General features: G+C 41.4%; 1 protein-coding gene across 4 annotated transcripts in view; it reads right to left on the bottom strand.

Annotated features, from left to right (window-relative positions):
• p4ha1b (prolyl 4-hydroxylase, alpha polypeptide I b) overlaps positions 1-12,084 on the bottom strand; it is a 60,786-nt gene that overhangs the window by 36,283 nt on the left and 12,419 nt on the right. For all 4 annotated transcript variants that reach the window (XM_060933363.1, XM_060933364.1, XM_060933366.1 and 1 more), the window contains exons 4-5: positions 8,503-8,654; positions 6,194-6,331 (exon numbers count right to left, since the gene is read on the bottom strand). In XM_060933363.1, the coding sequence (XP_060789346.1) occupies positions 6,194-6,331; positions 8,503-8,654 (290 nt within the window). The remainder of the gene's footprint in view (positions 1-6,193; positions 6,332-8,502; positions 8,655-12,084) is intronic.

The raw sequence follows: 12,084 nt of genomic DNA, 5'->3' as shown, positions 1-12,084 counted from the left end.
TTTTTTTGCCCCACTGTATGGCTTGGTGGAGATCTACACTCTACTGTGCACCCTTTTAGTTATAAATGATGTTATGAATAGTTTAATAAACACTCAGTGTCTAATCTCAAGCTTTAAACATCATGGTTTTTTTTGTTTACAGTGACTTATTACAGCTAGATGGAAACATACTGTACATGGGGTCACCTTTATTAGCTAACTAACATTGGTTAATATAATTAAAAATACATTTTGAAAAAAAAATCCTTTAAGTGAAAACAAGATTTATTGAGATTTATTGGGGGGGATAAAAATCAGTCCCACCCTCTGATGTCAAAAAAATCATTTTTCTCTCTCTTTTTTAACATTTCATCCAGTAAGCACAAGTCATTGTTTATTATTAAAGGAAGTAGTAAGTAACACTACGTTCAGACTGCAACCTGAAACGACCCATATCCGATTTGTTGTGAAATCCGATTTTTTTGTTAGGCCGTTCACATTACCAATTACAGTATATGAAACATGTATGCGATCTCCAATATGAACGGAAAACGACCCAAAAGTGTCCCGCATGCGCAAATTGACACGTAATAAGCACATCTACGTAATACGTAAACAAAAAAAAAGCGCACTCTTCAAGTTTGCAAGTAAAGCATGGAGATGAGGCGAGACCTGGCGATGTGGTTTTTGTGGCGGCGGCGGAACTCACACAATAATCTGATTAATGTGGGCAGCAGACTAATGAGACCGAAGGTGTCAAATTACTGGAAATTTCCAAAACAATCTTATAATCTTGTAATACAGGATGATTTAACATCCAGGTCCCTACCAAATCCACCATTATTCTATATTCATAATTCTATAAAAGCCTATTTAAATTCTGAAAACTGTACAAATGTTGTTGTTTTCCACCAAAGAGGCGGGATTAGCCAACGCAGAATAGTGACGTTTGTCTCTTGTTGATGACGTGTAGGTCGCATGAATGCGACCTGTCCGGTCAGACTGCAGTCGCATGTGAAAATAACGGATATGCATCGGAATTATGACCACATATCCAAGCGGCCTGGGTCGCATGTGAAAAAAATCGGATCTGTGTTGTTCAGATTGTCAATAACGAATCGGATACAGGTCGCATATGGGCAAAAAAATCGGATATGGGTCGTTTCAGGGTGCAGTCTGAACGTAGTCTAAGTAATATTTATTTATAAAGCACATTTAAAAACACAGTTTTAAACTGACCAAAGTGCTGTACAGAGTTAATAAAACAAGAAGGAATAAATAATCACAGAAAAGGGATAACACACGCAATTATAAACAAAACCACAACTATAAGTACACAGGAGTTTTGAGAAATGGAGCAGGAAAAGGGGGTGAAGACGAAGGAAAAGCCAGAGTATAAAGGTAAGTTTTAAGTCAGGATTTGAAAATTAAAATGGAAGAGGCACTTTTAACATTAAAAGGTAATTGGTTCCATAGACATGGAGCGGCAACAGAGAAAGCCCTGTCACCTTTCGTTTTCATGCGTGTTCTGGGCACAATTAACAAGTCTTTATTTGCAGATCTAAGGGATCTGGATGTGGATTGTGTGTGGATGAGGCTACTAATATAGGATGGAGCCTGGCCATGTAAAGCTTTAAAAACAAGCAGTAAAAGCTTAAATTTTGCCCTGAATTGAATGGGGAGCCAATGCAAGGAGGCAAGAGTTGGAGTAATATGCTCCTGCTTCCTAGCACCTGTCAACAGTCTCGCAGCTGCATTTTGGATTAATTGAAGACGTGATAGAAAAGACCGAGGGAGGCCAAGGTATAAGGAATTGCATAGTCTAAGCGTGATGTGATGAAGGCATGAATGACTTTCTCCAAATCATGATAGGACAGAAAGGATTTGAGTTTGGCAATGATTCTTAACTGATAGTAAGTGTTTTTGACGACAGAGCTGATTTGTTTATCAAGGCGGAGCTCAGAGTCAAGGATGACCCCCAAGTTCCTGGCGTGGGACTTGACATATGGGGAGAGATAATCTAAGCTATTAGAGAAGTGGTTTAGAGATTTATGAGGGCCAAAAATGATAACTTCAGTTTTATCGCTGCTTAGTTGAAGAAAATTATTTGACATCCAAGCCTTAATGTCATGGAGGCAGTTAATGAGAGATTGGATGGAAGCATTAGTTTTTAAAAGGAGATACAGCTGGGAGTCATCAGCATAAAGGTGGAAAGAGATGTTGTGCTTCCTAATGATGTTGCCTAGAGGTAGCATATACAGGCAGAATAAAATTGGCCCCAGTATCACAGATGCCTACCCCAAATTTTGAATTTCAGTATTCTTGAAAACATTTTTCAGTATTTTGGAATGACTTTCAGTAACATTAATTTATGCGCATTTCCATTATAAAGAGGTGTATATACCAATATGTTTAACATTTAAATTATTAAAAAGAACTGTTTTGTGTGAATTGAATAAACAAAACATGAGCAGCCATCTCAATTGAATTTCCACTCAACAAATTTCTAGAGCATACAATATATCACATTTTTCTAAATACAATAGTCAGGGATGTGATTTGGGGCTGCTGAAATTATCTGAAAATTTTAGCCGGGGGTCCGGGGGCCGCAGGCCCCCAGCTGGTCCAGGGCAGCGCCCTGGTGGGGGGACAAGGAGGGCAAAGCCCCCCGAAGCTCCTGGGTTCTGGGGTTTTCTGACTTAAAAATTGTACTAAAATGGCAAGCAAACACACAAGAAAAAACTTGTCATGATTAACAAATTCAAGCCAATTTAATGGTCAACATGCAACTCTGAGCCCCTATAGTAAATTCAATGATTCTTAACTGACAAAAAGCCAAAACATGAAACCTAAAAATGCCATTCTAAATTAAATCATCTGCATTAGAATAAATAGAAAATTGTATAAGGAAAAACAAAATTTATACTTTCAATTACTGTCGAAGTTGAACATGTGCCTTTTCAAACAAGCATGATGCAACATAAGAATTCATCCACAAGTCTTCAGGAACTCTCAAAGAAAAAAGATGCGAGCATCCATGTCCAGTTCCAGCATATCAGTCACTTTTTTCTGCAGTTTCTACTCTAGCAAGGTCAACTTCATATACATAACTCACTTATAGTGTTCACTCACTTAAGGATAATCATAACTCCACAGTGTTCACTCACTTAAGGATATTCAGAACCCCAGTGTTCACTCACTTACGGATATTCAAAACTACTATGTTCACTCACTTAGGTTTCGTTTCTATCCCGGGCTCCAGCCCGACTTTGCACGCTCGTAGCTCGGGCAGGGGAGGTCCCAGCCTGCCCAAACTTGACAGCCAGAGACCTCTGCCCTCCCCCCAAAGAACGAAATTGCTGAACAAATGTCTCATAGTCTTATGTCCAACATCTGTAGCAACCTCTTTCTCCAACCATTCCCAGCGGAACTTGTTTTTCACTATTCTGTCAATTTATTTAACTCGATTTGCATCTTTACGCTCGATCACGGAGGCTGCCATCTTTCAACTCTGTTTGAAGCGAGCTTACGTACAGCTATCTAACAAGCGCGTTCATTGGTTGTTACAGAGCGATGGGCCAATCACGTACCTCGTTTCATCTCAATGACGGAATTACTGAAAGTCGGAACGAATAGGATACGAATGAGGATTTTTGAGCGAAAAATCGGAAATTTTTTTTTTCAAATTTTGAGGTGAAAAAAGCGGAATTCCGCGAATTCGCGGAAAAATCACATCCCTGAATAGTGTTCCCTGTTTGCAGACATTACGGCTGACTACCAAGCATTGGTATTGAATGTAACTCCTCAAAAGTATTATATTATATTGCCTGGCAAAATGTTCTACCTGTTAACGGATTCTAATAAAATTTAAAAAAAATTCTTATTTCATGCCAAAGAGAGTCCGACATTGTTATCTTAATGTCCCAATATATAAATACTTCAGCATAATGCTTCAGAAGAGACATTGAATAAAATGACATTTATAATTGTATTTAAAACAGTGGAATGATCAATTTTTTGCCACAATCCCAACAACACTAATCATAAAATTCTGTTTTTGATCATACTACATGTACATTTGCACTTGCAACACTGAAAAGACTTTGAATTAAAGAAGTACAGCCAGTGTTTGATATTTCAGTGAATAAAAATCAAACATGTAAAAAGAAACTGAATAAGTTTAACTCACATTTCATGGCACTAATTGGCAAGTTCAACTCCAAGCACAGGTCAACCATCACCGCTTCAGCACGCGTCACGTTCCGTGTCTTTTCATCCACAGATTTCATAAAAAACTGCTGGATACCCCCAGATTTACTTTCCGCCTGACTCGCCATTTCAGCATACTCCATATGTTTTTTGGAGTTGACATGCCGCGTGCAGTCATCGCGACCACCATGAGTGATGTTAATGTCAGTTCTACACAGTTTGCAGTGCGCGTATCCATTGCCCTTTTGACTGGGTGTAACGCACGGCCATTCTACCGTATCGAAAATAGCGCGAACAAATGTGCGGAATCTGCGCATGTCACACATAGCATGTGTGGTTGTCGTAAAAATAAATAGCCTAGCCGTGAATCGCGCATGGATTGAAAAAGTCGCTTGGACATTTTAAAAACAACTCACTGGAATTTTTTAAGACTTTATAATAATTCCGTACAGAATAACACTGTTTGCCGTAACATCGTATTTGCGTAACTTTTCCGTACAAAATACGGCCAATCCGTACTAGTAGGCATCTCTGCAGTATGGACCCCTGAGGTACCCCATAGAAGACAGGGGCAGAGGAGGAAAAGAAATTTTCTAAAGAAACGGAAAAAGTCTTCTGGGTGATGTAAGAGATGAACCAGTCTAACGGTGTACCAGTAATGCCCACCCAATGTTCAAGGCGGGACAGTAGGATGTTGTGGTTGACTGTGTCAAAAGCTGCACTAAGGTCCAATAAAATCAGAATAGCATTTTCACCAGAGTCTAAAGTGAGTAAGAGATCATTTGTCACCTTTAACAGAGCCGTTTCAGTGCTATGGAGAGGTCTGAAACCTGACTGAAAGGGTTCCAGTAACTCATTTGAACTTAGGAAAGGTAACAGCTGTAACAGAACAACTTTTTCTAGCACTTTTGAGATAAAAGATAGCTTTGATATGGGACGGTAATTTTTTGGATGCCTGGCATCAAGGTTGTTTCTTAAGCACGGGTTGGACAACTGCATGCTTAAAACATGCTGGGACAGTGCCGGTGGTTAGGCATGAATTTATGATAACTTGGATGCTAGGGCCAACTATATCAAAAGTAGCTTTACTGATTTGAGAGGGAACAACATCCTGGGGTGAGGATGTAGGTTTCATATGCATTACTATATCCTTTAGCTCTGAGAAGGAAACCTGTTGGAATTGGTTAAAAACAGCTGTGGCACCTGGCCGGTCCAGAAGAGGAAGCTAATCTACTCCGGTAAAAATGGACAATTTATTAAATTGTTTGAGATTGAGACCATGGTTTCTGTTAAACGTTTTGTATTTTTCAGCAGTAGTATATGAAATTGGCAGTATTTTTACAAGTAGGAATTTCTTTTTAAACTTCTTTTCTTGCTTTTTTTAAACCTATTCTAATATTTTTCCAACAGACTAAACCTAATTTATTAGATTTATTTCCTGACTATCAACTCCTCCCCCAGTCTGCTTCTTCGTTTACTACATTTACTTTACTATTAGAGATTCTTTATATTTATATTTTTAAGGGGGTGGCACGGTGGTGTAGTGGTTAGCGCTGTCGCCTCACAGCAAGAAGGTCCTGGGTTCGAGCCCCGGGGCTGGCGAGGGCCTTTCTGTGTGGAGTTTGCATGTTCTCCCCGTGTCCGCGTGGGTTTCCTCCGGGTGCTCCGGTTTCCCCCACAGTCCAAAGACATGCAGGTTAGGTTAACTGGTGACTCTAAATTGACCGTAGGTGTGAATGTGAGTGTGAATGGTTGTCTGTGTCTATGTGTCAGCCCTGTGATGACCTGGCGACTTGTCCAGGGTGTACCCCGCCTTTCGCCCGTAGTCAGCTGGGATAGGCTCCAGCTTGCCTGCGACCCTGTAGAAGGATAAAGCGGCTAGAGATGATGAGATTTTTAGACGTGTTTTAGTAGATTTTTTATACAAATACAAATACAGAATACACGCAACATGGATATGTTAAAACAGCACAGATCTCGCTCTCGCACATAAACACACACATACCAGGCAGATCTCCAACGGAGATGGTGTTGGCTGAGAGCTGGTATGTGTCCTGCAGTCGGAGTAAAGCTTTCGCTGCTCCTTTCTGATCCTCATCATCAGGGAAGTACTGCCTCTGTACTGTCAGATTAGAGATAAACCCTACACACACACACACACACACAGAAGAAGCAGTTAGCTGGTTCTGTATGCTCTGCGCTGTCTGTATTTGTAAGATAAGTCTGTGAAGATTCTCAGTCATCCAGGTCATAGTAAACTGTGGGTGATAAAAGAGAGCAACTGGACTTGCTTGAAGATTCCTGAAGACGTTTCACCTCTCATCTGAAAGGCTTCTTCAGGTCTGATTAATAGGGAGTATCAGGTATTTATCCCCTCATGGATAAAAAGCAATTCTAAGGTGTCCTTGAGTCATCCTGTTGGTGTGGGTCACTGGGGGCTGGGTGTGAACGGCCTAGAGAGTCGTTGGGGTGATCAATGGGTTGTTGGTTCTCCCTGTCCTCCTGTGAGTCACTGAAAACCGCTGGGTTTTGGTGTGCATTCAGTTGTCTGGGAAGCGTGCCAAGGACTGCATTGTAGGTGGCTGATAAATGGTGTCTTAGACCACCACCTCTGTTCAGTGCTGGTTGTTCCAGGTTGACAAAAATGGCTTCTTTAACTCCTCGCTCATACCACCGATCCTCTCGGGATCCTCTTTCCTATTGGGGAAACAAAACAACCGCTTCACAGGCGCATGGTTCAACACCGGAGAGCCAGTTCCTCAGGCCAGGACTCTGCTGTCTATCTTCATCTTAACAACAAAGGACACTCATTTCAGGATTGCAACGTACGCGTTTTAGCCAGAGAGGATCGCTGGTATGAGCGAGGAGTTAAAGAAGCCATTTTTGTCAACCTGGAACGGCCATCACTGAACAGAGGTGGGGGTCTAAGACACCATTTATCAGCCACCTACAATGCAGTCCTTGGCACACTTCCCAGACAACTGAATGCACACCAAAACCCAGCTGTTTTCAGTGACTACGTTTACATGCACGTCCAAATCGAGCTGCTGTTGGTAATCGAGCAAAGGGTCCCAGCAGGGGTGCCAGAGAAATCCAGCCCTACATGCACAAGTGAAATCGGGCTATTGTGCAAGGTGCATTGTGCACCCGAGCCGCACGTGGCGCTACACGCCCCATCGTGTTGGTACACTTCCGGTTGTCGTCATGAAGAAGAGCTATAGTGTTGCCAGATACTGCTGACGTTTTCCAGCCCAAAACATGTTCAAATCCGCTAAAATGCACTTAAAACCCCCAAACTGGCAACACTAGAGTTCCGTGTTCATGCTGTTCGGCTTGCTCTAACAGACTATGGCTACAAACTGTCCGGCGCAGACCACTGTTTTGTAAGACAACTTATTTTGCACAATAATATTTTTCTAAAGTCCATTTTTTGCTTACAAAAAAATATATTTTTTTTTGTTTACAATTTAACTTATGTCTTAATAAACACACAAAAAGTTCAATTGTTTTGTTTTTATTGACATTCTTCAGATGTTGGACATTATTTATATATATATATATATATATATATATACACACACACACACACACACACACACACACACACAAATACAATGACTTGTTTATGTACACAATTCACAGCTATGCAACAGCTGTACAGATGTATTTGGTGATACAGTAAGTGAGCTAAATTTTAACAGTGCAAACAATGCCACAAAAAGAAAAGATTCATGCCGTTGTCATGATTCGTTGTCATGCCGACCGAGGCTGTTGTGTTTCCCGCTTGTGGTCTCGTCACTCGTCACTTCCGGAAGTAGCTCGACAACTAGCTCGATAAGGTTTACATGCACAAAGTAGCTCGGCAGAAATCGCATAAACTAGGTCGTGTAGCTCAATTCCGAGAAATCAAGTTCGGTTCAATTTCAGCCGAATTAAGGTGTATACATGGCATTTTGAACTTCGATTTCAGTCGAGTAACGGCAGAAATTCGATTCTCTCTATGTGCATGTAAACGTAGTGAGTGACTCACAGGAGGACAGGGAGAACCAACAACCCATTGATCACCCCAACGACTCTAGGCCGTTCACACCCAGCCCCCAGTGACCCACACCAACAGGATGACTCAAGGACACCTTAGGATTGCTTTTTATCCATGAGGGGATAAATACCTGATACTCCCTATTAGTCAGACAGAACTGAAGAAGTCTTTCGGATGAGAGGTGAAACGTCTTCAAGAATCTTCAAGCAAGTCCAGTTGCTCTCTTTTACCACCCACAGTTTGTAAGATAAGTATATTTTACTGTGCAGACGGACCGTCCGCGGTGTTACTGAGCACGAGGCTCTCCACATCAGCCCACTCCGTGTTCAGTCTCTTCATCAGCTTGAAGGCGTTGACCGGGTGGCCTACGAAGCGCTCAGGGTCCTCCATCGCTGTTATTGTCAGAGAGTCCAGCTTCTCAGCCCATCTGACACACACACACACACACACACACTTTTTGTAGTACTTGTCTGGACTAAACATTATATACTGTTTTTTTTTATACCCAATAGTTTTCCACATTCCTCTTTTCATCCTGTTCCAATCTATACTCCACCTTTTTTCCCTTCTGGTACCATGTGAGTGGCAGCCAGTTTCAGCAGCTCTTACTGTTTTTTGTTCTTTTTCTCGTCTTTAGTCGTACCCTTAGGATTTAATTTTACTCGTTTGCGTGCAACGACGGATGTGCTTTTGGTGAGACTTTTGTGTTTTTTACTTGTTCTGGGACTTGTAAATTTCCCAGGCATGCCACTGGGGAGGGCGGCACGGTGGTGTAGTGGTTAGCGCTGTCGCCTCACAGCAAGAAGGTCCAGGTTCGAGCCCTGTGGCTGGCGAGGGCTAGTCTGGCTAACGCAACTTCAAAGCTCTGCGAGCATTGGTCTGGCAAAGATATTAAGCCCAACCGTTTCCCAAAGGCATGGTTGACCCACCTCCCTGAAATGCCTCAGTTTGCTACTGGTCGAAGCCAGAAAAGGCTGTGACGAAGCTTAAACCAATCACATCACTCTTTTCGTCTGACGTGTGACGCGACGGAAACTGCTTGAGTAACAGGAAGAAGATAAATACCTCCAGGGCTGCTCTTTGCTCCGTTTTCAATGAGAACTTCCCGTTGAATGCTTTCAATACAGCATCTACCGCTGTGTCAAAGGCTTGCCGCTGCTCCATGTTCGTAATGTTTCTAGTGAATGAAGCGCTTCCGGCATAGATTCTGTAAACAATCTATGGCTTCCTACTACGTCACTGCCTTGAACACGCCTCTACCCAGGGCCGTTGGAGATGCTCAAAGTTGATTGGCTCCCGATTTTTCGGGAGCTTGGAAGAGCTGGAGATAGCTTGCCTTGCCAGACTAAGTTCGCAACAGGCCCCCGTGTTGCGTCACACTTAGGATGGGTGGGCCCAGGCTAGGCGAGGGCCTTTCTGTGCGGAGTTTGCATGTTCTCCCCGTGTCCACGTGGGTTTCCTCCGGGTGCTCCGGTTTCCCCCACAGTCCAAAGACATGCAGGTTAGGTTAACTGGTGACTCTAAATTGACCGTAGGTGTGAATGTGAGTGTGAATGGTTGTCTGTGTCTATGTGTCAGCCCTGTGATGACCTGGCGACTTGTCCAGGGTGTACCCCGCCTTTCACCCGTAGTCAGCTGGGATAGGCTCCAGCTTGCCTACGACCCTGTAGAACAGGATAAAGCGGCTAGAGATGATGAGATGAGATGCCACTGGGGATATCTAAAAAAAAAAAGTGAATGTCAAGCCAGGGGGTGTGGGGGCAACGCCCTGCTGGGGGGTCTGGGGGCCAAAGGCAGAATTCATAGCACATATTTTAAAATTTGAGAAACTTTTAGAATAAAATGCATGCAAACTTTCAAATTACAAGAACATAATTTTTCACACTTTCAAGAAATCTCATGACCACTGAGGGGTATTTCATCTGACTGGCTCCACTCCTCGGACTAGTGGAGGGCTACTAAAACTTATCAAACATCATTACCATTTTTAATAAGTTTAGTTTCAGTAAATATTACTGAAACGGGATAGCATTTTTGAAAATTAGTTAATACAAGAACACAATGTACATGTACACAATGTACAATGTTCTTTAGCTCATAACTTTATTATATTGCTGAAAAATTACACATCCTAAATTGGCAGCATGCTTTTTCTTTTTCTTGGGTGGAAGTCTTTCAAAGTTTTCCCCAGTCCATGGATCAGTTTGTAAGTTGCACTACTCCTTGCCATGTGAAGTGCATCCAAGGCTTCTTTTTTTTTTTAGCTACTTCTTTACACAAGGGTACAAGATCTTCTACATCACTCATGGCCAGAGTTTTCTCTGCAGCAAAAGCTAAGATTAAAGCCTGAAAAAATAAGTTTTAAAAGAAGTTAAAATCACAGTACATATCTGTTAATATCAACATGTACAGTATTTAAATTCGAGAAGCATTAAACCACAACATTAACAGTTTCATGCAAAAGCATACAGGCCTATAGCCTATTAGATTCACTAACTGTTCTATTGTGTATTACGAAGACTCACATGTACACTAAACTACATTTGATTAGTTAAACTTAGCCTGCAGTAGAGCTAAATATTAAGTTTTTTATCTGCATAAAATTACTTTAGTGAGGTATTTTCATGATTTTGCAATTGTAAGTAACTCAAAACTAGATCTAAATGTCAAATCAGTAGCATTTCATTCTAAATCTGAAACTTTTCTCGATAATAGGATATATTATATTCTTTGCATTGTTTGACAGTTAAGAGGAAAGTGCCAAAAACTTCGGCAAAAAGTGGTTTCTTACCTCAAGATGTGCTTTCCTGTCCATAAACGGTGTCAGACGCTTAGACTGTGTAACTGCAGGCTTTTCCGAGGCCTGTAAGTAAACAGGGCTAATGCCAAATGTCAAATCTTGTTTTTGTGCATCTTCCCAGCGACGAGTGAAAAAATTACTCGGCAGTTGATGATTTGACCGCTTTTCATACAGTTTCCGTGCGTGTCCTTTTGTTTTGATATGGTCGACCAGGGCAACGCGACCACAATCAGCATAGTTAGTCTCTGCATCACACAAGACGCACCTGCATTTACCAGCAATGTCAACTTTCCGGTAATATTTGCCCGCAGTGGTGTCCGTTTCTTTATCGTTATAAACGACTCTTAATGGTTTTGAACACCATTCCCAATTCCATTTCACTCTGCACCCACTATCAACTTCCCTTGCTCGGTTTTCTTCTTTTCGATCAATGATTTTCGCCACTGTTCAAAATATTCGCTTTCTAACTTCGAAATGCGGTTACCACGTTGTAAACAAGCAAGAACGAGCTACAATATGTATAGTCACGTCGACGATTGGCCACATTACTAACGCTTGACACATTTTCTTCCAATCATGAACCTCGTTACACACGCATAATCGGAGTCAAGGTCAGTCCGTAAAACACGGAATCGGATGCAAAATAGCAAATATTACGTTTGCATATTTACTGCAAGTCAACACCTCTCCTGATTTTTGAGTATTTTGGCATTTCACAAAATTTTCAAAATTTATTCAAATCCGCGAATTTTCGCAGATCCACGACCAAATAGCATGCCTGATTTCCCCACCGAGGGATGACTAAAGTCTCTTATTTTAAACACTGCTGTGCTTTCTTATTTTTATTCTTCGTAACTTTATACAGTAGATTTGATCTACTTTATAATTATTATTATGTTCCTGATTATGCTCTACTGCAGCGCCCGTGACAGCAAACAGATAAACTAAGAATCTCATTTTACAAGAAGCCTTTGACAATAAAGTTCTTAAATCTTGACTCTAATGTAGGAAATAAATAATAATAATAATGTACATTTTTCTGTGAGGTCTTTTTCTT

This window comes from Neoarius graeffei, chromosome 11, assembly GCF_027579695.1.
Source record: "Neoarius graeffei isolate fNeoGra1 chromosome 11, fNeoGra1.pri, whole genome shotgun sequence".
Classification (NCBI taxonomy): Eukaryota; Metazoa; Chordata; class Actinopteri; order Siluriformes; family Ariidae; genus Neoarius; species Neoarius graeffei.
The sequence above is the reverse complement of the archived record's forward strand: the minus strand, read 5'-3'. Positions and strand labels throughout refer to the sequence as shown.